Here is a 25,781-nt window from a genome sequence, read left to right as displayed (position 1 = left end):
GTCGCAGGCTTGCCTTGCCAATCATTGTTTTCTTTTGCTTAAAACAAAACAAATCAAAACAAAACCAATCCAGAGCCCCTGCTTGGCAAAGCAGCCTGGTCCCTCGAGGACGCTGCAGCTGCCACTGTGGCCACACAGCAACCCTGCAGCTCACCCCGCCGAGCCGCGGGTTCTGTATCCTGGCCCATCCCACCAGTACTGATGTGGAAATGTCGGGGTTTGGAGCTGACGGCCAGGAAATAATTCTTGAGACGTCTTTGGTGCGAAAAGGTGGTTTTATTAAAGCACGGGGACAGGACCCGTGGGCAGAAACAACTGTGCTGGGGTTGTGACGGGTGACTGAATATATTCCTTCAGGTTGGGAGGGGGTTAGGGATAGAGTAATTCTCCACGGTATTTGGGAAGCAAGGTTTCCAGGACTTTGAGGGGGGCTAGGTGCTGTTAGGAAAAGGTCAGTTATTACTGTTTAGTAAACAGTCATGAGGCCCTTCAGATGTCTGTCAGTGGGCCATATGCTTGGAGGATGATGGTTAACATATATTTGGGGGGCGGGTAGAGATAAAGGAAGTTTCTAAAGGAATTTTTATATGTTAAAGCAGACTTAGAGGATTCTGGGCGGTAGGCTAAGATTGCCTTTTGCCTTTAGCAAAGTATCGCATTGAGGCAGCAGAGTTCCTGGCAACTGTCACTCTGCCTGTGCCAAGGACTTGTTGATGGGCTGTAGGCCGTAAGGGAATTTAAGTTTTCATTTGCCTGTGTTTCCCGCATCAGTCTCGCCACCGCTCTGAGGCCACGCATCCAGCTGCTGTGTTGCAGCTGTTGGAGAGAATTCACTGTGGCCTTTGGTTTTTGGGGGATGCTAGCCCTGGATTCTCGTTCTGAGCCTCTGGTGGAGGTGTGATCCTAGGTCCCGGCTGCAAGTCACTGCCACCCCTCCCCCGAGGTGAGGCATTCCCAGCCCAGGGAGAGGGGTTTGGACCTCAGCAGCCAAGAAAAATGCCAGCTCTTTACCGTGTCCCCTGCGTTGTCCACATGGCGCTGCTAGTCCCTGGTCCGCCCTCCTCCCTCTAATTCCTAAGATTCTGGACGAATTCTTTTGATCTGATGCAAGCCTTAAACCCAACCCTGAGATGAGAATGCTTCCCATGACGTTTCAAAGGCCCAGTACTTAGTGCTCGCTTCGGCAGCACATATACTAAAATTGGAACGATACAGAGAAGATTAGCATGGCCCCTGCGCAAGGATGACACGCAAATTCGTGAAGCGTTCCATATTTTTTTCAAATTTGTAGATGGTTCAGTGTGTGTGGGGACATGTGCATGTGTGTATATGTGTGCACGTGCATGCATGCATCTTAAATTTAGAGATGGGTTACATTATCAGTGAGCCAAACTGTGTCTGTAAGCCAATCTGCCTTTGGTTTCTTTAATTATCTGGGGGACCCAGAGAGGCCACAGCTAAGAAGGGGAAAGGAAATCCCAGGAGTGGTAACATTGATTTTGGTGTAGAATTATCTTGTGTAGGGGTGCCTGGGTGTCTCAGTTGGTTGAGTATCTGACTTTTGATTTTGGCTCGGGTCATGATCTCAGGTTTGTCGGATTGAGACCTGCATTATACTCCATGCTTCAGTGTGGAGCCTGCTTGGGATTCTCTCTCCTTCTCTCTCTGCTTTCCCCTGCTCAAGCCCTCTCTCTCTCTCTCTCTCGCTCACACACACACACACACACAAACTTAAAAAAAAAGAATTATCTTGTGCAGAAATCTGGCAAGAATAATATAATTGTAGCTTTTATTGACCTTCCATTGGTCTTCCATATCACAAGCTCAATATAGACACAGCGTTATTGATAATTCTACAAGATCTGCATTTTAATAGCCCTCAAGAATACAGGATTGTTAGAAATTGTCCTATATCCTAATGATCTGAAACTGAAGACAAAAATGGATGCCTAGCCTTCCAGAACAGGGGGTTAGTGTGCTGGGTGCTGATGACACGGTTTTAATGTCCTGGTCTTAGAGGGGCCTCAGTAATTGGCTCTGAGTAATTAACCATTGTCAGTGCTGTTGATGCAAAGGATTGTAAAGCTAATGTCATTATCATTAAGCAGATATTTCCCAAAATTCAATTGATTTAAATAAATAACAAAACCAAACAAAAACAAAAATCAAAATAAAACAGAACCCAAATCCAAAAAAAAAAAAAGAAAAAAAGGCCCAGTACGTAGATATTTCAAAGATGGCTGCTTGGTGTGGCCCCTCTTGTGCCCTGCAGGACCTAGGCCTCCCCTCCCCCCACCTCTCGGAAAGGAAAGCCACAGTGATGAGGTCATCCTTATAGGAAGCACTTATTGTATGCTAGGCCTTGGGTTTCACCGGCACAATCTCATTAAATTGTGGGGGAGGGGAGACCATTATCATTTCTATTGACGGGTGAGGAAACTGAGATTCAGAAAGGTTGAGTGACTGGCTCAAAGTCACAGAGCTAAGTGGGAAAGCCAGGCGCAATTCAAACCTCAAAATGTCCGGTGCCAGAACCCCGTATGCTTAACTGCTTTAAGACGCGGGTGCACAGTGCTTTCCATGTGCTTCCTTCTGTCCACCCATCCTACCTCCCCTGGCACAATTTCTGATCAATACTGGGAGCAGGGACGGCCTGTCAACCTGACCTTCAGCAATCAGCCACACTAGAACAGTATCTTCCGCCTTTGCCTCCCTCCTGGCCTGCAGCTCGTGCTTGCTTATCAATCTAGTTGTTCCTCACTCTGTTGTAGACACAGTGTAGACAGAGTAAGTGCATTTAAACTCCGAGGTCTGGATGTGGAGCTGCTGCACAGAAGCCGCAGGGGGCAGGGAAGCACAGTGGTTAAGACCCCAGGGAGCCAGAGCTATATTGTTAGGGCCTGCATCTCCGCCTCCCCACTTACTAGCAAGAAAGCTTGAGTGAGATGCTTAACTTCTCCATGCATCCGTTTCCCCAACTGTAAAGTAGGATAATAAACTCTTCCTGCACCGGGTTTCTGTGAGGAACAAAAAGCTACCACATGACGCTCACCGAGTTAGGGCAGGTTAGGAGGGGCACAGCCAGGTGCTGATTCCCTCGCTTGCAGCCGGACCTCCTTCAATGCTGGGCGTGTAGTCCAATGCCTCTGGGTCATTTTGACCCGCTGGCCTCTCCTACTTTGCAAGATTCCTCTACCTCCACCTTGGGTTTGCAGCTCCCGCCCACCAGCCTCCAGACTGGGCAAGCTGATGGTCAGAGGATGAGTTCCTCGTGCACTCCTACCCAAATGAAACACTGTCTCCTCTTGTGGTCTTGCCCGGCTCCAGGGTGGGCTGACTGGGGGAGGGGACTGAATATTTACGGAGTTTTTACCCGCCCACCCCTGATTTTCTGCCTCACAGCACCGGTGCGAAGTTCGCTGTTAGAAACCGCAATTCACAACGAGGACATTGAGCGTTGGAGAGGTTTGCCCAAGTGTCAGGCTGCTGGACACTCCAGGGCTCAGATTTCGTGTGTCGGGCTTTTGGGGGGTGGTGGGCAGAAGTTTGGGAGATCACAGAAAGTACAAAGGCTGCAAAGCGTTCTGTAAGGATCTGGAAGCAGTGTGTTCACCAGGAATTTGAAGCTGACCTGACACCTAGTGGCCACTAGTCGGAATTACTCCAACTTTGGGAAGGTTCCCAGACTGTTGCAGGCAGGTTTTGACTCTGTCGTCCTTCACTTTCTTGGGATTGGTAATGTTGAGGGTTGGCCTGGAGGACTGCGGGCGAGGGGGTGGATTTTTAGCTTCCCTATATCTCTATAATTTCCCCAAAGCTACCCAAACAAAACATAACATTTGATCAGAAAATTGCTGCCTTTCATTTTTATGCAAGAGATACATTAAAATCATCTGGAGAAAACTTTGCTGTTTTTATTGATCCATAACATAGTCCACAATTTTTGATACCCCCTGGCTTCATAATCCTCAGGGCTCCACCCAGACACCAGCAGCTGCTGGACAAGAGACTTGGTGGGGGAAATTTATAGATTATAATAAACCTAAATGACACGGCTCCTGATTTTAAGGGGATTCGATTTATTTGTGGAGTCAAAGACATCTACATACCCTGACAAGTATGAGAGATGTGAGTTTCAGCCCACGAACCCCTTAGTGCATTTCTTTATTTTCTTTTATTATCCTAATTTTGACTCTGAGCCCCTCTGTCACCCAATTAATGGAAATTCAACTTCAGGCTAAGACCTTGAATAAGGAAGGGAAAGGGGAAAATGCACTGCGGGGAGGGGGTATAAATTATTTCAAATAATGATTCTGCCACATGGGCAGAGAGGCCTCAGCCTCCACTCCAGCCCTGGTGAAGCAAAGGGAAAGCCAAAGGCAGTGACTGGATTCCGAGATGCCGTTTCAGCATGCATCACACATCAGGGCTCTAAAGGGTCGGTTCCTGGTCACCCCCAAACTTTCCCACTTTTCCACCACTTGCCCCCCAAAATTGCCAGGTGAATGTGTTTGTTCACCCCATAGGTCTTTATTGAGCATCTCCTATGTGTCAGTCACTGTGCGGTGGTACAGAGATGTGTGATTCAGTCCCTGCCCTTGTGCATCCACAGAGACGACTGGCGGGGCTAATCAGAACCGGCCAGTTACCCATCCCCGCACCTGCTCAGCGCATGCTGTTCTTGACTATCCCTGCTCTTGTGCTCAGCAATTCGTGTCTCCTTAGCTTCCAAGGAATTTTAAAAAGAAATGTAGAACAGTAGATTCCCAGAACAGATTGGGAAGCCTTAATTTCGGCTGTCCTACTTTTTTCCGATGGAAGCGTAAGGCTCCACGCTCAGGTGGCGAGGTGGCGCTGGGCTATGACTACATGCCAGGTCTCTCTCCCATCCTGGGCTCTCTCCACATGACCCCTCAGCGTTTGCTTCTAAAGCAGCACCCCCCCGCCCCCCCCACCTCAACCCCGTCCTTGTTCCTGAGCATCTGCTCCCTCTCCACTGCCTCCGGCGTCTCTGAAATCTCTCTCCTGGATACAGTTTACATTTACTAGGATGACTGCCTTTGTGCACTGATCTCCAAGCCCCCCCCCCCCCCCCCCCCCCCCGCTCTTTTCCTGCTGCCTAGCAACGCCATTGCATTCCCAATTTGTTTTCCGGCTCCTACTAAGGCCACCAAGGATGCGCCCCCTGCTGGTCGCCAAAACCAAAGGGCGCTGCTCCAGTTGCGGGGCGGGGCCGGGGCGGGGGCACGCCACCTGCAGCCCAGAGACATGGGGACCCAGGCAGACTTTATTGGCTCGCTCGCAGTCTGGCCTTGGTGTTTGTCTACGGAGGTTTCAGAACAGATCTTCGCCTCCTGAATGCCACCAATCGACTTGCCAGGACCTCTCCGTCGCGGCGACTTCTTTTCAGACCAGACTTGTTGCTACCGCTTCTCTGTTTTTAGGAAACTGGTTTGAAAGGTAAGGGGATAATGCTGAGTGCCAATGCCGCCTGATTGAAGGGAGTGTTTAGGCAGACTCAAATCCAAGCAGGATCATTTGTAAACCCATCGCAGCAGGAGGGTTGAACATGGGTAAGTTTTGGTGTCAGCCCGGGGAGGGGGCAGAAGAATCGGTTTTTGCCATTGGCAAGGAAGGGTTTAGCAGTCGACTGAAATTTAGAATGTGCACACCCTTTGGCCCAGCGATTGCCCTGGATCCGCTCCACCTTGTTAGAGAAGCATGTGTGGGCAAACACCATCTACAAAAGGATGCTGGTTATAGTATTATTTGTAGTAGCAAAACAATGGAAATAATTTAAATGTCCCTAACAATGAGATAAATAAGGAGACTTCTGTGCTATGAAATAGCACGCGGCAGTTAAAAAAGACTGAGATGGATCTAAATGCACAAACACGGAAAGATTGCCAAGGCATACTGGAAGGCAGAGCAAATTCAGAGGAACGTGATAGCATGATTCTATTTAGGATAAACAAGAAACCGTGTGTTTGTCAGTGTGAGGGTACAATAATGTATAATAAAACATATGTGTACTCGGAGCCTAGCACATGCCAGGTAATGTTCTAAATGCTTTACAGGCATTAATCCATTTACTCCTCAAAAGCTCCAATGTCATGGGTACTATTATAAGCTCCACGGTACAGATGGGGAAATTGAAGCTTACGGAGATTGGGTAACGTGCACAGGAGTGGAGCTGGGCTTGGGACTCAGGCAGTCTGGCCTCAGAGCCCACGTTTTAAACCACTACACCACACACACTCACGTGTGCACGCACACGTGCACACTCGATGGCAAGTATGGGAAAGGCACGGAAATGTGCGCTGGGACTGTTCATGGGAGGCAGCATGTACCGTGGAGAAGAGATAAAAAAAGAACCTTCACTTTCTTCTTGCTATACTTCTGTGGATTTAGAATTTTTACAAGTAGATATTATTTGTAACAAAAATGAAAATAAAAAATTCACGCAACAATAAAAATGACCACTCTGCTCTTCAATGAGAATAGAGCTGAGGGACAATTTGAGGTGCCCACGAGAGACCGCCCCCTCAGTTCCCAAGACACGGGGACCCAGACCCCAGTATTGCCTCTTGATGGCCACTTGACCTCATCTGCAAAGCTGAAGGGTTTGCTGGACCTGGAACCTGGTCTCTTGGCCTCTGCCTGGGCACTTCCCACCAGCTTCCCAAAGACAACAAGCACCACTTTAGTGGGGGCAGGTGGGGAGTTTCAGGACAGAGATGCGGTGTGGGGGACGTGCAAGCCTGAGACATCTTCAGAACGAGCCCCCTTGCTGGGTGACATGTGCCAGCCTCTTAGGCACATTGTCCCTACTCTATCCTTACAAAGCTGCTTGGGTGCTGTGGTTACACCCCATTCTAAACACTTGGAGACTAAGAGCCCTGTGAAGAGCTGCCCCCTCCCTAGAAGCAAGGTGTGCAGATGGGTCCGGCTGCCTTTCCTATCTTTGCCCTAGCTTCTCCCCATGGCAAGTATTGAAGAGGGCACAGAACAGAGGTCCAGGGTGGGAAGGCTCGGGGGGCAGGACCAGAGGGGGGTCCCTCTGATAGAGCTCCCTAAGGACTGGTGTCTAAGACAAGTGGTTGCTGGGTCAGTTGGGAGCCTTCATCCTTCACTGCGTACGGGTGATGACAGAACCGGGCACCTGGGCCACATATGGGTCATGACAGTGCCGGGCACCTGGGCCACATATGGGCGACCACAGCGTCAGGCACCTGGGCAGGTTTGGGGCCCCACAGAGTACTTGGCCCGAGGAGGTAGGGGCTCACAGGTGTTCTTACAGTTCTTACTGTTACACAGGCCCTTTCCTGTCTCCTTAAGGAATTGAGCCCAAGTCACAACGGCATCATCCCCTAGGCCACAGCAGAGCTGAGTGGCTGCAGTTTCCCAGCCACGTGAGGCTCACGCTTCCACCCTTGTTTCTTGCCCGAGTAATCCTCCTCTTTGAGCTACCCAGGCACCTGCCACAGACCTCTCACCACGCCAGGGCCTACCCACGTGCTCTGTTACGTCCCCTCCTACTTGGCTTTGACACTGTGTCCCCAGAATCTGGTCCCACAGCCAACAGCACACGGTTGAGGCTGCAGCTCTGCTGGGAGGGTGAATTGGAAGTTGAGGAGGAGGGCAGACAGTGGGGCCAGCCTCGGAAGCCAGGGAGGGCACGGCCAGCTGCTTCAGGGGAGGCTGTACCTGATCAAATGTAGACACCACTGGGACGCCTTATAGAGAACTGGGGGCCTGCCTGGGGCAGAAGCAGGATAAGATGGGCGCTGGGCCTAGACTGACCTGAAGTTCACCATGCCTGTCTTCTCAGCCAGCTTCTTTATCAGCTCCCTGACTTGGTACGGGTTCATAGGGACCTTGTCCTGCTGAAGAAGTGGATGGAACATGCAAAGTCAACGGAGCTCTCTGCCTACCCCTTCCCAGGCCTAAACACACACACACACACACACACACACACACACACACACACACACACCCCACACTGGCTGTTGCCACTAGGGTTCAGCACACCTGTATCATAGCTTTCCGGAAGTCACCCACAGACATCATCATTCTTCCATTAGGGTTCAAGCTCTTGAAGAAGTCTATGACCGTGATTTGGTGCTGGTCTGCATAGCTCTGAGAGAAACCGGAGACACCAGAAGCAAATACTTGACTTTGTAACATCTATTAACAACACCCCACCCCATCCCCACCCTCCACTGCCACCTTCCGCCAAAAGGTGGCCCAGGCTCCCAGACCTGGCAGGCCCAAGGAGGTGAACTTGAATAGAGACCTAGAGAAAGAGTAGGAATGAGTACGACACTGAGGACAGGAAGAAGGGTGTTCCAGGCAGAGGAACCTGCACGTGCACAGGCCTGGCGCTGAGTGAGAGCTAGTGCAGAGAAACAGGGGGAAATCTTGTGGGGCTGGATTTATGGGAACCAGGGGGGATGGGTAGGTGGAGAGGGTGGGGCTACAGAAGACCTCCCTGTGGTGGCAGCGTCACCACCTTTATTTTAGTCCCTTGGGCTTGACGTTTTGGAGTTATCATTGGCTCGCTCCGATCATCACAGGCCTCCCTTCTCCCAGCGCGCACACACACACACACACACACACACACACACACACGCACATACTTGCCCACATGCACCATGTGCCCAGCCATTTACCAAATCCTGGAGCTTCCCATTAGGGGATCTCCTACATCTGTCCCTCCACTTCCACTGCTATCCTCAGGCAAGGCGCCATTCTAGAATACTAGTTAGCACACGGAGAATACTACCATAGTGCCTTCATTAGCATTCCCACTCTCATATTTACCCCCTTCAGTGTATTTCCCTCCCCATTGCCTGAAAGGTTACTCTTTGGTCCTACCGGATTCACCTTACCCACTGCTCCGCAACTGTAGCTGGCTCCCGCTCCCTGTGGAATCCAACCCCAGCCCTGAGCCTAGAATCTGAGGACGGCCACATCTAGCCCCAGCCTCCCTGGGTAGCCTTGGCTTCCAGGCTTTGCAGGAGCCTCGAACCACACGGTTCTCCTGCTGGAGCCACATGGTTCTGTTCCCATCTCCCAAGCACACTGTGTGCACCCTGCTCTGCTCCTCTGCTAGTGGGAACCCTCTCCCCAGAACTCCCTCCCTGTCACTGTCACTGACCTGAATTCTTTCTTGCTCTTCAAGACCCTTCCCCAGGACATGTCCCTTTCTGTTTGCCTAATCCCACAGTGGCCTCTAATCTGGATTCAGATGGTATTTGCTGCCTTGGTCACTCATTTATTATTTATCGTATGATGCTTTCTATGAGAAGTTACTGCTTCTGTCCCATCTTTGCAACCAGATTGTTGCCTGTCCCCTCTCCCCAGAGGGGAAGGACTGTGTTTTACATCGCATATCTGGCTCGGTTTCTAATCTGAGATTCCTATGAGATCCCTAGAGATTTCTATGCTGTTTTAAGCAGGGGTGGGGCCCCCGCTTTCCATCCGAGATCTCCATCCCTTGCAAAACAGGTGTCCCCTCGGTTCCATCTGATGTCATCTGACTTGTGAAGGTACTCGATACCCCCCTTGCCTTCTAGAACTTTCCACACAACAATAATTGCCATGCAGAGCTCTTCTGTTTAGTCCTGGAAACTGAGGCACAGAGCAGACCAACCAAGGGGCAGGAGGTAGCCCCAGCGGCACACGTCCTCTAGAATCTACATCTGCACGGGTATCACCCCAGGTAGCAAGCGGTCTGTATCCAGCTTCCCCGTCAACTCTGCCTCCAGTGAGAGCCAGGCATGGGAACACCAGCCTGGGCTGGGCGCTACTCTGTGAGGTGGTCAGACCAGAGGAGCTCCCTGGCAGCTCTAAAATTGTCTGGGTTTTCATTTCCATGGTTTTATCTGCCTCCTGTGATCTAAGACTAGAGCCAGGGGCAGGTCACCACTGGATATAAAGGATCTGAGGGTCCCACTTTAGCTGGAGCCACCAAACAGCTGTCTTCACCACAGGGGTGTCTTGGCATCCTTACTGGCTATTGGAAAGAGCTGGCATTTGTTGGGCGCTTATTATCGGCCAGGCATTGCTCTAAGCACTTCTTGTGTGTTGTAGAATTCAATCTTCACAGCAGCCCTCCCGGGGTGAGTCCTATCGTTATACCCATTTTCCAGGTAAAGAGACTGGGGCACAGAGAGCACAGCGACTTGCCTTCAGCCACACATTAACAGGTGGAGGAGCCTGGCTGGTGGAAACCATCCTGTTCCAAGCCCCTCCCTCTTCACCCAGATCCCAGATCCCCTCTTCCTGCTGAGGGGACCCAACATCCACAGGGAATATTCCATGTCTGAGACATTCCTTGTCAGAGAGGACTGTGCAGACACTTCGGGGGAGGGGAGACGCTGGTCCTTGGGGTCTCTGAGAGGAAAGCAAGGGCTCACCTGGATCAGTTTCATGGGGTTTGTCCACAAGAGCAGCTCTTTCTTGGCAGAGAAGCCTTGCACTGCCTTGTACGTCACGTCCAGCTGGGGGTGGATGGCACACACCCCATCCAATATTTTTACGAACTGCTCAGACACCAGCACATTCTGAGGAGGGGAGAGAGGGGACCCATTGTGAGGAAGGCATCGCCCGCTGTTGTAACATCTCCACCCCCACGCCCATCCCCCACCCCCCTGCAGACCAGCCGCCCCATCCAAGCCAAAGGCAGAGAGGTTTTTTTTTTCGTTTTTTGTTTTTTGTTTGTTTTTGTTTGGTCTTTTCCAGCTTGTTCTGCAGTGCTGCTTCTAGACTGGGAGAGTTCATCTTTCCTAGGGCTTGTGATTTGACTTGTAAAGTTTGCACATGAGTGTGATCAGATGTCCTAGTCGAGTGCCAGCAGCCTGTGTCACACACGGTCAGCTCGGCTCTGCTCTAAGATGGCGAGCATCGGTGTCTGCATGGGACAGATGAGACACAGCTATGGGGTTAGGAGACTGGTCCTGAGGCAAATGTCCTAAAATGTCCATTTCTATACCAGTGTTGGTCTTGGGAGCAGGTGCCCCGGACGAGGATCCCTCATTCCAACCACCCTGTCCTGGCTCAAAACCCATTGGGAACTCCCCTTTTGGAAGTGCCCTCAGAGCTGGGTTGTAGGCCACAGGAGAAGACATGGTCTATGAAGCAGTGTTTGACCAAACTGGGCCTTCATTGGTTCAGTCAGCCTGCTTCACTCCTCAGATGTGGTTCTGACCATCTTCTGCCACTTCAAATAATGAAACTCATGCTAAAGGGCTGACGGCTTCCCCCATCCTGATCTGTAGATATTCTAGAGAAAGTTCTAGAAGCAGTGAAGGAATTCCAACACTGTTTAGAGTTACATCAGGAGAGATGATAAAAGAGAAGGAAAAGTGTAATTCAGACCTGTCTGTCCTGGCAGGCTTGTAAAATGCCAGTGTGATCCCAGCTTGTGGGTTTCTGTGCCATCTGGGGCCTAAACAGCACCATTTCTAACGTTCCCTCAGACACCAAGACAGTGACTGACTCCATGCCTTCCAACCTGCCCTGGGGGCGGGGGGAAGGAGGGAGAGCAAATGCCAACAAAATCTGGACACATAACTGAGACCCAGAGGCAGGGTGGGGTGGGAGCTAAGGCAGCCTCAGGGGTACAAGGTCAGAGCTGTAGGATGAGCGTAGAGAGAAGCCCCCTAAGGAGAAACAGACTGAACCAGGGGACAGACTGGAAAGAAAAGCAGGTATGTTTTTCTAATGTTTTATAATCTGTGGCAAACCTAAGTCCAAATTTTACTTTTTTTTTAAGTTCCAAGGTGTTTGGGTTTAAATATTCAAAATATCATCACTGATATAATTGTAAGGCATTAAAATCTTGGCAAAACGTCATATTTGTGTGGCTTTAAAATAACACAACAAGACTTTAACACTGCACTAGAGTGGGAGGCAGAAGCCTCGGCTTTACTCTTTGTTGTGCTTTTCACTTGCTGTGTATTCCTGGGCAAGTGATCCAACCTCTCTGTTTCAGTTTCCCTGTATGTAAAATGGGAAAGTGAGGGAAAGTTCTCGTTATGGGTTGAATTGTGTTCCCATCAAAAAGATGTTGAAGTCCTGGGGCACCTGGGTGGCTCAGTCGGTTAAGCGTCCGACTTCAGCTCAGGTCATGATCTCACGGTCCGTGGGTTCGAGCCCCGTGTCGGGCTCTGTGCTGACAGCTCAGAGCCTGGAGCCCGTTTCAGATTCTGTGTCTCCCTCTCTCTCTGCCCCTCCCCTGTTCATGCTCTGTCTCTCTCTGTCTCAAAAATAAATAAACGTTAAAAAAAAATTTAAAAAGGGGCATTTGAATACAGAGACAGACGTGCACACAGGGAGAGCGCCATTTGAAGCTAAAGACAGAAATCAAGACGATGCTCCCACCAAGCCGAGGAACACCACAGATTGCCACCAAACCACCAGGAACTGGCAGGAGCACAGCACGCATTCTTCCTCGTGGTCCTCTGAAGGAACCAGTTCTACCACGACCTTGATCTTGGGCTTTGGTTTACAGGACACTGAGACAATACATTTGTGTGGTTTGAACAGCTCTAGGACATGGGTGCACTCTACCTGCCTCCCAGAGAAGGATCAAATGAGCCGAAGCCTATAAAATCCCTTTGGGGGGGAAACCGTATAAAGTGGCGGGCGGGTCTAGGATATTGTTTTTACCAGCTATCACCTCTCTGAGGATTCAGGCAAGAATACCTGGTCCAGTGAAGTCACCTCCTCAGGCCTTCCTCCTCCACCAGGGGGCCTTACCTTCAAATTCTACTCAGTCAGCCAAGTCACGAAATAAGAATACAAGTTATTACATGTTTTAGGACTCAGATTCTAAAAGTTCTGTGATTCTGGGAGCGCCTAGGTGGCTCAGTCAGTTAAGCATCCATCTTCGGCTCAAGTCATGATCTTACGGTTCATGAGTTTGAGTCCCGCGTTGGGCTCTGTGCTGTCAGTGCAAAGCCTGCTTGGGATTCTCTCTCTCTCCCTCTCTGCCCCTCCCCCACTTGCACGTGCTCATGCATGCTCTCTAAATCAATCAATCAATCAATACCAAAAAAGTTAAAAGTTCTATGATTCTGGAACCATTCTGGGGCCCAGGGCTGTCCATCAGCAAAGGTGGCAGTGAACAAATTCTGTTCTGGGGGTCTCTCACCTTTGATTCTGCTGTTTCTGCTCTTAGACCCATCAGGATCTGGTAAATGATTTCACACCACAATGTTATCGACCGAATGGCTACTCCTATTAAAAGGACCCCAAGAGAAGGCCAAGTCGTACTCTAGAAGGAGTGACCTTTTCATGGAGTATTTGTGTGAGGGCCCATGAGAGGACAGAGCTGTTGGCACCTGCCAACATAGCGTGGCCGTGGTACCTGGCATGCTCCCTGGTGCAAGCAACCACGATCTAATCACTTACAGAAATGTCAATCTCCTCCATCTTGGATTTGGGGTTCCTCTTGATGGACAGGATAAGTAACGTAGCCCCATCCATACTCACAGGGTTCAGGAAAAGCTGTGGGAGGAGGGGCGAGACAGAAGGAGGACAAGCTGGCTATAGGAGAGCCTGGCTCAGAGTGTGGCTTCCATTTCTTCCCATCAAATCGTAATCTCTATCTTCCACCCAGACTCCTCTGTAGGCATCTGTCTCCCTGTCTGTTTGTCCAGTCATCCATCCACCTACCCATCTCACTGCTCATCCATCCATCTATCCATCCATCCATCCATCCATCCATCCATCCATCCATCCATCCAGCAAACATTTATTGGAGGCCTGCCGTGTGCCGGTTGCTGGGTTGAGTGCTAAGGGATGCACAGGCAGATGTGACAAGGTCTCTGCCCTCACGTAGCTTACACTCTAGAGGGGGACACAGGCAAACAAGCACATAGCATCAGACGTGTGGGGAGGGCAGTGACAGAGAGGTACACACTGGTACTGCAGGAGCAAGGAAAGGGGCATCTGGTACAGTGGAGGGGACACTGGAACTAAGCCTTGCGGGACTAATAGGGATTATTCTGGTCTGAAGAAGCAGGGCTAGGACCAGAGGAGGGAATGAGATGCACCAAAGAAGGCAAAGGGGAGGCAAGTGCAAAGGTGCAGAGGTGTTTGGACAATAGCAAACATTTCATGAGCAGGAGCAGAAAGAACGAGGCCACAGAACAGGGCTGGGCCAGATCACGGGGACCACGTGGACTTAGCTAAGCACTCAGGGCATTATTCCAATGGGGCTGGGAGCCAATGAAGCTTGGTGTGGTGCTTCACAGCAAGGAACATAGATCCCAGTGGCTCTGCTTACTAGCTTTCTGGCCTTGGGTTATTTCCCTGGCCACTGGGCACCTATCACTTAGGGCTACTCTGAGGATCCAATAAATCAATTCAAGCAAAGTATTCAAGAGAGTGCTTGGTACATAGTAAGCAGCAAACGAATGTTAGTTAATACTGTTGAAGGCTTTCCACCGGGTGGCTTCTTGATGAGGCAGCCAAAACTTTGAGTATCTACTATGTGTCAGGTGTCTCCCGGGCTCTGATGGACTCCAGAGCGAAAACACAGACTTCGTAGGGCTTAGCTTCTAGAATCCTTTGCTTGACTCCCTTCCCTGGGAACATCATTATTTTTCCAAGAGTAGGGAAAGGAGGGTGGCACTTGATGTGTTTAAAACTTTTTCTTGGGGTGCGAGCCTGGCTCAGTCAGTAGAGCGTGTGACTCTTGATCTTGGGGTTATGAGTTCGAGCCCCACATTGGGCATGGAGCCTATTTAAAAAATAAAAATAAATCAATAAATTTTTTTTCTTTCATTTTAAAACATTTACAAATTTTAAGTATATTTAAACACGGGACAACGTGTTTAAACATTTAAACAATGATGCATGGTCATTATAGAAAAAATCCAAAAAGAGGTAGAAAAAAATGTTAAAATCACCAGTACCGCCACCAATTACAGAAAATCCCTATTGCCATTTTGTGGAGGCAACCTTTCAATCTTGGAAGATGCAGGTTCTCTGCACTTTCCTTGGCTTCACGGTTCCACGGAGGCTGAGCCACTGGCAGGCTGCATCAGTCTCTCTTCTCTGAGTTACTCCTCCTCCCGCTCTGGTCAGGCCTCGTTCCCAGCTCTCACTGTCACTAGACAGTCACCATGCTCCCTCCAGTGCTGGCAATCTGACTTCCTCTTCGCAGCTCTAAGGTGCTTGTCCTCTCGGATGGCAGCTCATTGTTGCTGATTTCTTTTTTTTTTTTAATTTTTAAATGTTTTTATTTATTTTTGAGAGAGAGAGAGAGAGTGAGCGAGCATAAGTGGGGGAAAGGCAGAGAGAGAGAGAGAGAGAGAGAGAGAATCTGAAGCAGGCTCCAGGCTCCGAGCTGTCAGCACAGAGCCTGACGCGGGGCTCAAACTTGTAAACCACCATGAGCCGAAGTCAGATGCTTAACCGACTGAGCTACCCAGGCGCCCTATCGCTGATTTCTAACTCCCGTCCTTCTCCACCAGCACCCCCACACCTGTGGTCCTCCCGAATCGCCCCCACATCTTGAGGAATTTGAACTGCAGCGGGGAAGCCTGGCAAGGTTGACTTCCTTGCCTCTCGAGCTATATCACCCGAGCAAGTCACAGAGCCTCAGCTTTCTCATCTGACAGGGGAGCTAGTGGAGCGCACGTCGGAGGGTCGGGCTGTGAGCCAGCAGCAAACCACCTGTCTGCCCCTGGCTCACGGCAGGAGCCCCAGAAAGGGGAGCCGGTAGTGGAAGTCCTCATCTTTCTTCTGTTTTCCAACGACCCAGGAGCTGCCATGTTATACATTAGCGTCTATAAGCCAATCAACTTAAAATGAAAGATGGATCCACTCATTCACTTAGCTGACATTCATCAGGCATCTCCTATATGCCCAGCACTAAGCTAGGCCCCGGGGGGAATAGTAATGGGCAGGACCAAACACAGTGTTCGCTCTCAGGAAGCTCTCACACCGGTGGAGGTGACCAGTCAACTAGTCACTGAAATGAGAGTATAAGGAAGAATCTTGAAAGAAACCCCCGAGGCCGTGGCTGGACAACAAGGGAGAGCATGGGGTAAACTGAGGCTGGAGAAGCACACCGGGGTGAGAGAACTGGACTTGCACCACAGGAGGCCACGGGGTGGGGAGTCTAAACTGGAGGGGACTAGATGGGGGGTGGGGTGGAAGTCAGACTTCTGCTCAAAACACACACTCTGGCTTCAGGGTGAAGCAGAGTCTGGAGGAGACCCAGATGGGAGGAAGGAAGACTGGTTAGGAGTTGACATCATGCACCTGGTGACAGCAGAGGGTGACATTAGGTTTACAGGAGAGAGACAGTCAAGAACCTACGCACATGTGAAACATAAGGTGAATTTTCCCAATGATTCTCTCCAGCAATATGCAACTCCATCACCCTGCTCTCCCCACCCTCCCCCCACAGATACACACATACACACACACGGATGCGTGGACGCACAAGGACACAGGGACACGCACTGATACACACACACGGGCACAAGGATGTATAGACACACACATGGATGCACACACACAGATGAACACACATAAGCATGTGGATGCACACACACAGATGCATGGGTGTGCACGCACAGATATATACACGGATGCAGGCACACAAGCGTGGACACGTGGGTGCCATGGAAACATGGACGCACAGAGAAGCATGGGCGTGCACACATGCACAAGGACACACACACAAAGTGGCCCATCCCCAGCTTAAGTAAAGACTTTACCTTCAGAACTTTGAGGCTCTCATTGAACTCCAGTCCTTTGCTGATTTTGATGACTCCTTCGTTGCTGATGTCATTGCTGCTGATGTCTATGTAGACCAGGGAGTTGTTGAGCCTGAGGACCTCTCCCAGGGCCGTAGCCCCCTCGTTCCCAAAGCCGTTCATAGAGAGATCCAGTTTCTGCAGGGTTACATTAGCCTCCGGGGAGGAAAAAGAACAGCACCAGCCTCAAGGTTGCATGTGACTCACCCAGCCAAGAGGCCCTGGTTTCTCTCCCCTGCTGCCATCCAGACTGGGTGCTCAGTGGCCCCCAGGAGGGAGAGCTCAGTCAGATCCCTCCCAGCGGGGGGAGTCAGAGTCTGGTCATTCTTTACCCCTTGATTAAACTGCCCTCTTGAAGTATCCCCAAAGATGACACCAAGACCCCAGCAAGGTGAACCAGCTGAAGTAGGATTTATCCTAAAGAAGAAGGCACATCCAGGAATTGGGGAGGGATGCTAACAACGTGAAAGCACTTGATGAGAGCTCAGTGTGTACTCATCGGGGGGGTCACGAGGAAGAGGTTCAAGACGGTGGGATGCGAAACCCTGACCACCCTCACTGGTTTCAACACACCACTGCCAGAGAGAGACTTACCCGGAGACCATTGCACAAGGCCACAGCTCCCCGTGTGTGGAAGTGATTCCAGCTCAGATCCAGTGACTGGAGTCCTATATTGAGGGCTAGAGGAGGGAGGGAATCATCCCAGCATGCCCCAAATCCCAGAGAACCCACTCTCAGAGTTGACAGATAGCCATGACATTGGGGAATAAGGACTACTCAATACTCACTCAAAGTAAAACTCTGGGACAATAATTTTTCCATTATTCATTTAAACCCAAAATTGTAAGATGATTCCCAGTGTTGGCAGTAATGTAGTAACATAATCATACTCCTGTATCGCAGGTGGCAAGCAAATTGCCACAATTTGGCAAATGTGAGGTGGTCACAGATATTTTGCCATCAGACTGTGTGTACCCCCTCACACAGCAATATCACCCTGAGGCTCTTCCTAAGGAGACAGTGCAGGATATGAGAAGAGTGATTTATCAGGTGTTTATCATGGCATCACTTATAAAAGTAACATTCATGACGCACAGGGGAAGGGTAAAGTACAGAATAAACATCCATTTGGTAGAATGTTGTGCAACCATCACACTAGGAAGAGAGAGCATGGAGAACAGGGGTTGCATTTAGGGAGGGAGGCTGTGGTGGGCAGGGCATATGACCCCACGTGATGTGTTTTTCCTGGAGAACTTCAGGAGCAGAGGTGGCTCCAGAAAGCTTTCGGGACACTATCACTTGTAAGTGCTGCAGCATCAGGCTTGTCTAGAAGCTGACTTGCACAGACGTTTTAACTTGCAGAGAACTTTTTAACTTAAAAATATTTTTCCTTATGTGCTGCGTAGGGTTGGGGAAAACATCATGTGGAAACACATCATCATCCTTATTTTTATTGGGGAGGGCGGATATGCTGAGGACACTGTTGGAAGGACGCTGAAGCACTCCTGACGTTTTACTGGGTGGGAGGCATGGCCTTCAACCCTCAGGCCCAGGACGATGTCTTACTCTATTTTCTTCTCCATGGTCAGTGCCCTGTGTGCTGGTTGTGGGTCTCTTGTGTCAACAACCAGGAGCTACTTTGCATAAAGTGAACACCGTATCTTATTTTGAGAACAAACTTTCTCCTGCCTTCATCCTCTCCCTCATTCTCTCTCTCCCTTCTTAATGTTTTTTTGTTTTTGAGAGAGAGAGAGTGTGTGTGTGCAAACTGGGGAGGGGAAGAGAGAGAGGGAGACACAGAATCCGAAGCAAGCTCCAGGCTCTGGACTGTCAGCACAGAGCCCAATGTGGGGCTTGAACTCAGGAACCGACTTCAGCTCAGGTCATGATCTTGCCTTTTGTGAACTGGAGCCCATCAGGCTCTGTGCTGCCAGCGGGGAGCCTGCTTCAGACCCTGTCTGCTCCTCCCCAGCTTGCCCGGGGCATGCTCAAACATGCGCTCTCTCTCTCTCTCTCTCTCTCTCTCTCTTTCAAAACAAATAAACATTAGAAAAAAAGTTGTTTTAAAATTTAGATTTTTTTTTTTTAAGATTTTATTTTTAAGTAATCTCTAGACACAACATGGGGATTGAATTTACAACCCCGAGATCAAGAACCGCAGGTTCCAACTGAGCCAGCCGGGCACCCCTAAAATTTAGTTTTAGAATATTTAAAAATCAGTTTTCAGATGGACTCAAATTGCCCCATAATGCTTGCAGACTTGCTCCTTCCCTCAGACCTGCCGGCTTGAACCCTCTCTCCAGGAAGGTGCTGTTCACACATCCCTGAGGGAGCGGCAGCAGAGAGATGGGAGAGCTCCCCCATCCCGACAGGACAGACTCCCCGCCCCCGCATGCTCGCTCCTTCTCCTCGCTCTATTAGCGCTGCGCCCTGCCTGTTGGTTCCAGTCTCCGTGGCCGCCAGCCTTTTCAAGGATTCTGCTCCTGCCACCATCTCCTCTTCCTTCCCCAGACGCCTATCTTCCTTCCTTCCTATCAGCATCTTCCATCCTTGGAAACCTTCCTGCCCTCAAATCACCCATCTTTCTGGCGCAGCCTCTCTCAGTGGGGCTTCTGCAGGTGCCTTTCACTTTTTTGTGTCCCATTTTCAACTCCACCCCCTGGGGGCGGGTCTCCACACTCATGGCACTTGTCAAGGTCACCAATTATCTCCATGTTGACGAGTCCTGTGGTCACTTTTCTGACCTCATCTTATTTAACCACTAAGCAACACTTGACCCCGCCGAAGATTTCCCCCTTCTTGAAAGAATCCCTTACTTGGCTCCTGGATACTTCACCTTCCCCCTCCTTGACTGACCACTCCTGCTCAGGTTCCTCCTCCCTGCCTCTGGTACACCTAAAAGTGTCAGAGTGACCCAGGCAGCGATGGGACAGCTGCCTTCTCAACTCTATCCACACTCCTTGCCAGGATCTCATCTCGCCCTGTGGTTTTAAATGCATTGGAATGTCTATAACTCCCAGATGCGTATCTCCAGTCCTGCTCTGCTCACCAAGCTCTAAACCCATATAACAAATCAGGTGTCTCCATGTAGATGTCAACAGGCAACACAAACATCACATGGCCAAAATGGGAATTTTGGCTCCTGACTCATGTCCCTCCATACCTGTTACTCCCTGAGTTTTCCCTCCAACCACTTCCTGAAACAAAATAACCGGGCATCTATCTTTCTCCCTTTCCTTTGTTCTGCACATCAGCAAGTGGGTTTGGCTTTACTTCCAAAGTACGTCTGGATCCATTCACTCCTCTCTATCACTACCTCCTCCCTCAGCTCCAGCTATTGTCCTGTCTTGCCTGGACTACGGCATTAGCCTCCTAACTGGCCTCCCTTCCATTTTTTTTTAAGTGTCATTAACATACAATGTTATGTTAGTTTCAGGTGTACAATGTATTGATTCAACAATTCTATACATTACTTAGCATTTACCATGGTAAGTGTATCACCATCTGTCGCCAAACAATGCTATTACAGTACTGTTGACAATATTCTCTATGTTACACTTTTCATCTCCATGAGCTGGAAGTGTGTACCTCTTAATCTGCTTTGCCTATTTCACCCATGCCCCCCCTTCCTCGCCCCCCCCCCGCCCCCCTGCTGCTCCTGGCAGCCACCACTTTGTTCTCTGTATTTAAGAGTCTGGTTGTCATCAGTTGTGTTCTTCATAAAACTGCGTAAAACCTCACAAAACAATTCCTTAGAGGAACTGCAAATCAAGCCATGTCACTCCCCTGCATTAACGTCCTTCAATGGCTTCTCAGCACATGGAGAATAAAATCCAGATTTCATGCACCTCATGGCCCACAAAGCCCGACCTTAGCGGCTGCAGGCCACCTTGGTGACCTCCTCCTTCCATTCCCTTCCCCTGCTCTGCTGCAGCCACAGGGTTCCACCCCCCTCCCCGCCCCCCCCCCCCCCCCCCAGTCTGTTCTTTCGGCCTGGAATGCTGTGCTTCTGGAACTTAGCATGGCTGACTCTTCTTTGATATTCAGGTTTCAGCAAAAAGCCACCTTCCCTGTAGGGCTTTTTCTCACTCCTCCACCTAAAGTAGCATCTCCTTTGCTCATAATGACCCGCCCCCCCTTACTAATTTCCCCAGGAATGAACACTTAGGTTCTTTCCTTTCTTTCTTTCTTTCTTTTTAAAAATTTTATAACAAATCTGCAGTGAACCTCCTCGGACATCTCTCTCTGCGTACGTGTGAGACCTTCTCCGAGACATGCACAGGTGAATTGCTATATCAAAGAATACATTTTTAATTTCACTAAATACTGTCAAACTAATCTTCGAAGTGCCTTTACCTAGCAGCTTCAGAGAGTTCTTATTTCTCCCTTGTGTTTACTTCACTGGATGTTCTCTCACTTGAAATTTCTGCAGCTTCGGTGGATGACAAGGGGAATCTTTTTGTTTGTTTTGCATTCCTCTAATTACTAAAGAGCTTAGGAATTTGGCTTTCTGTTTTCACTGTCCATAGGCCTTGACCACTGTTTTATTGGGAGTATTTATCATTGTCATGGATCCGTAGGATCTTTTATCAATATTCTGAAGACAAATTTTTTTATATTCTACAAATACTGCAAGTATCTATTTTCTGTCGCTTATCTTTTAACATGGCCCAATCTTTTATCATAAATAAGTTTTAAACTTATTGTTGTCAAGTAAATGAATCATTTTTGTTACGGTTTATGCCCACTGTGCATATTTAATAATCCTTTGCTTCCTTGAGGTCAGCAAGTTATGTTTTTCTAGTCATTTTATAGTTTTTAAAAAATGTTTTATTTGTTTAGTTATTTGTTTTGAGAGAGAGCATGAGTGGCAAAGGGGCAGAACGAGAGGGGGACAGAGGATCTGATGTGAGCTCTGCACTGACATGCCGACAGCAGTGAGCCTGACGCGGGGCTCAAACTCATCAACTGTGAGATCATAACCTGAGCCACAACTGAGCCACCCAGGCACCCCTGTTTTTCTAATCATTTTAAAGTTTTACTTCCCGCATCTAGGTGCTCGCTCCACTTTAAATGTATTTGGGGTGTGGTTTACATCACTTTTTATAAGCAGAACGTTCAATAACAATAAAAACCAGGAGATGCAGCTCTGACAGGTGACTGTCTGCCGAGTGCCCTCTCCTAGGCTGGCCCCTTGCCCCCGTGGGGGACTCACCCAGCATCTGCCCCAGGTGTTCTCCTCCCTTATCAGAGAATTCGTTGTGGCTGAGATCCAGTGTCTTAATTCGGTAATTGGCCTGGAGAGAGAAACGGTGCAGAGAGAGGTGATTTTTGTTTTATGTGACCGCAAATACCTCTCTTACCTCAGGGCGTTGTGATGGAGGGCTCCCACACACCAAAAATCGGGTGGACTAGAGATTTTAGACTGAAGATGACTTCTTGTGCATTTTTTTGTTTAACCATCGGTGACTGCTAGGAGGGTCTAGTCCCATCCAAACAGCCCTCCCTCTGCTGCGCTTTGGTCAGGATCGGCAGAGTTCAGCCACTCACCAGCTCCCTAAACATTCAAGTGACCTCACTTCTCTATACCAAGAGCCACCCTCCAGATCCCCCACATCTCCCAGGGCCATCCCCCACAGGGCTGGGTTGCCCCTGCCCCCTTGTTACTTACCGAGAAGGCTTGGCAGAACAGCTCTGCGGCTTCGTCCTTGAAGTTATTTCCTGTAGTGAAGGTGGGTGTTTGCAATGCTGTCCAGACTAGGGCTCCCTCACCCTCCTGCATTCTAGCCCTGCCAGTCTCTCCCCTTTGCAACCATCAGCCACAGGAAAGGTGGCAAGTGCTTAAAGCAAATATATGGACACAGAAGAAAACAAGAGAAAAGAGGGCAACTATTTGCCATCCCCTTTAACATTCCTTCCTTTCTCTGCCATGATAGCTCGGGGAGTTCCAGAAGTCAGTACAGCATGCCTTGTGCCCCCACTGGCAGCATCGACCCCTAGCTTAGCGCCTAAATTCTGTAACATTATTAAAAATACGAATCCAGCGGTAGGGCCATGACCAGAGAGGCGCAAGTGAGGCACTCCCTCTGTGTGCAAAATCTAAGCTCCGTAATCACAGGGAGTAACGTCTTAATATTTGTAAAAGTCAAAACTAATGCAAGACATCTATGATGAACAAAATTGTATTTTTTTAATTTTTAAAAATTGTAATTTTTTAAAATTCTTCTTAGAGGAAGAATCCCATGCAGGCTCTGAGCTACCAGCGCAGAGCCCGCCAACGTGGGGGCTCAAAGCCACTAACCGTGAGATCATGACCTGAGGTGAAATCAAGAGTCAGATGCGTAACTGACTGAGCCACCCAGGCGCCCCTCAAAATTTTTAAATTTTACATAAAGGCAGGATCTGGCCCTGTACTTGAATGGTTAGGCCTCACTCACCTCACCAATAACCTGTCCCTGTTGGATCCTATTTTATATTTAAAGTGTGGATATTTTGTTCACCACAGGCATTTTTCGCATTATTTTTGACTTTGACAAATATTGCAACAGGATATTATTTACTTAGTTACTGACTTTTTTGAGCCCCTTGAGTTCTGTGATCGAGGTGCGTGCCTTCCTCATCTTACTCTCACCCCAGCCCTGCTGAATAGTTTAAAAGATTTCTGGAGGGGCGCCTGGGTGGCTCAGTCGGTTAAGTGGCCGACTTTGGCTCAGGTCATGATCTCGCAGTCCGTGAGTTCGAGCCCCACGTTGGGCTCTGTGCTGACAGCTCAGAGCCTAGAGCCTGTTTCAGATTCTGTGTCTCCCTCTCTCTCTGCCCCTTCCCCATTCATGCTCTGTCTCTCTCTGTCGCAAAAATAAATAAACGTTAAAAATATATATATATAAGATTTCTGGAAAATATATGCGATTTCTGGGAAATAAGTGATATAGAGACTTATCCCCAAATTTCTTCTTTAAGCCCTTAATAATCTTTGTATCTCTAGCACCTAAATAGTGCCTGGCACATGATAGGTGCTCAGTAAATGTTTCCTGAATGAATGAATGAGTCCACCTAGACACAAATGCTTCTTGGTTGCATTTGTACCAGTGTAATAAAACGAGACGATAAGCTAGTCAATGTGTAAAATTAGGTTATTAGCTATTCAAATTGTTGTGTTTACATCAGTGGTTACAAATAGTACGGAGCTGGCAGTAACAGAGTCATTTGGGAAGTCTGATAAAATACAGATTCCCAAACCCCTCCCTTTCAAGATTCTGATTCAGCAGTCTGGGATAGGGCTGGGTAATTTGTATTTTTACAGAGCTTTCTGTATTATTTAATGTTATATTAGAGGTGTTAGCCAATGCGACTAGAAAAATCATTAGGAGCTGCAGATATTGGAAAGAAGAGACAAAACTCCCATAATTTACAGACATGATCACCTGCCTAAATAATCCAAGAAAATTAACTGACAGAATGTTAGAACTAATAAGATAATTCAATAAAGTCACTGGACATAGGATCAATGTACAGAAATTAACAGCTGCCAGACATATCAGTAATAACCACTTAGAATATATGATAGAAAAAACATTCTGTTCACACAGGAATAAAATGATAAAACACCTGGACCTGATATGAAATGTGCAGGATTTCTAATGGAATAAAAGCATAGGACTTTATTGAGGAAGATAAAAAAAGACTTGAGGAAACAGAGGTAAACCCAGTGCTTGAAATTTGGACCCAAGCGCTGACCTCAACATCCACACATTTAATCATTCTGATTCACAGATAACTTGCTGATAGCCAAAACGGACATAGTACAGGGAAACAGAAAACAGTTCATTGTAGAACTGTAACCTGATACCATCTTCTTTTTTTTTTTTTTTTCAAATGTTTATTTATTTTGAGAAAAAGGTTGAGCGGGGGAGGGGCAGGGAGAGAGAGAGAAAGGGAGAGAGTCTCCCAAGCAGGCTCCTTGCTATCAGCACAGAGCCTCATGCAGGGCTCCATCCCACGAAACACGAGATCATGACCTGAGCCGAAATCAAGAGTCAGATGTGTAACTGACTGAGCCACCCAGGCGCCCCTAGGCCGTTTTTAAAAGTTATCTCTACACCCAACGTGGGGCTCAAACTCACAACCCTGAGATCAAGAGTCACACACTCTCCTGACTGAGGCAGCTAGGTGCCCCTGGCACGGTCTTCTTGAGGGGAGATTTGGAAATTCTTTCTCAACTTCAGAAAAATAGGTGTATCTTTTTATATTCCATAATTTTGCTCTTGGGTGTCTATCTAGAAATACTAGAACATATGTCCAAAAGTTGCATGTACAAGAAAGTTCTTTAAAAAGTATTTGAAAGATTGAAAAACTGGAAATGTGCCCCTTCCATACACACACAAATGGAGAGAGGTTAGATAAAGTATGCTATATCCATCCCATGGAATACTATCCAGCTGTTCCAGAGAATGAGATAAATCTATTTTCTATGTCATAGAAATAGAAGATATATTTAGAGTGAAAAAGAGGAAATTGGAGAAGAGAACCTGATGTGTCATAACATTTATATTAAAAATTACACAAACTCTATTTTTGCATTTTCTCTCTGGATACTTTTAAGATCTTTTTATTTTAGATGTTTTTTCTATGATATATTCAGGGGTGGATTTCTTTTTATTTACCTTATGAAGGACTCACTAGGATTCCTGCATCTGAGAATTCAGCAATTCAGGACATGTCAGCTATTGTTTGCTTAGATATCACTGCTCATCCATTCTCTTCTTCTGGAACTCCAATGAGCTCTGTTGGGTCTCTCTCTCTCTCTCTCTATATATATATATATATAGAGAGAGAGAGAGAGAGAGAGAGAGATCTATATATATCTATATATAGATATAGATAGATGCACAGATTACTTAAAAATAAAATCTTTTAATTTTTAAAAGATTTTATTTTTAAGTAATCTCTGCATCCAATGTGGGGCTCAAAGTCACCACCCCAAGATCAAGAGTCACATCG

The 25,781-nt window shown here is 48.4% G+C and overlaps 1 protein-coding gene and 1 non-coding gene across 19 annotated transcripts in view; one reads left to right on the top strand and one right to left on the bottom strand.

Annotated features, from left to right (window-relative positions):
• The first annotated feature begins 1,171 nt into the window (after positions 1-1,171).
• On the top strand, positions 1,172-1,278 carry LOC128773121 (U6 spliceosomal RNA). The gene has a single exon (XR_008417403.1). It is a non-coding gene; the product is annotated as a U6 spliceosomal RNA (small nuclear RNA).
• A 1,093-nt stretch (positions 1,279-2,371) lies between these two features.
• LRRC74A (leucine rich repeat containing 74A) overlaps positions 2,372-25,781 on the bottom strand; it is a 47,724-nt gene continuing 24,314 nt past the window's right edge. For 13 of the 18 annotated variants that reach the window (XM_019427253.2, XM_019427264.2, XM_019427266.2 and 10 more), the window contains 9 exons: positions 22,453-22,502; positions 21,997-22,078; positions 17,376-17,461; positions 16,743-16,937; positions 13,420-13,515; positions 10,422-10,568; positions 8,032-8,139; positions 7,804-7,886; positions 2,373-3,994 (listed from right to left, as the gene is read on the bottom strand). In XM_019427253.2, coding sequence (XP_019282798.2) covers positions 3,868-3,994; positions 7,804-7,886; positions 8,032-8,139; positions 10,422-10,568; positions 13,420-13,515; positions 16,743-16,937; positions 17,376-17,461; positions 21,997-22,078; positions 22,453-22,502 — 974 coding nt within the window. In that variant the 3' untranslated portion in view covers positions 2,373-3,867. Of the gene's footprint in view, positions 3,995-5,269; positions 5,449-7,803; positions 7,887-8,031; positions 8,140-10,421; positions 10,569-13,419; positions 13,516-16,742; positions 16,938-17,375; positions 17,462-21,996; positions 22,079-22,452; positions 22,503-25,781 lie in introns of those variants that run through there. The other 5 variants (XM_019427254.2, XM_019427255.2, XM_019427261.2 and 2 more) reach the window with 5 other exon arrangements.

The sequence above is a fragment of the Panthera pardus genome, unplaced genomic scaffold (assembly GCF_024362965.1).
Source record: "Panthera pardus isolate Hobbes unplaced genomic scaffold, ASM2436296v1 HiC_scaffold_24, whole genome shotgun sequence".
Classification (NCBI taxonomy): domain Eukaryota; kingdom Metazoa; phylum Chordata; class Mammalia; order Carnivora; family Felidae; genus Panthera; species Panthera pardus.
The sequence above is the reverse complement of the archived record's forward strand: the minus strand, read 5'-3'. Positions and strand labels throughout refer to the sequence as shown.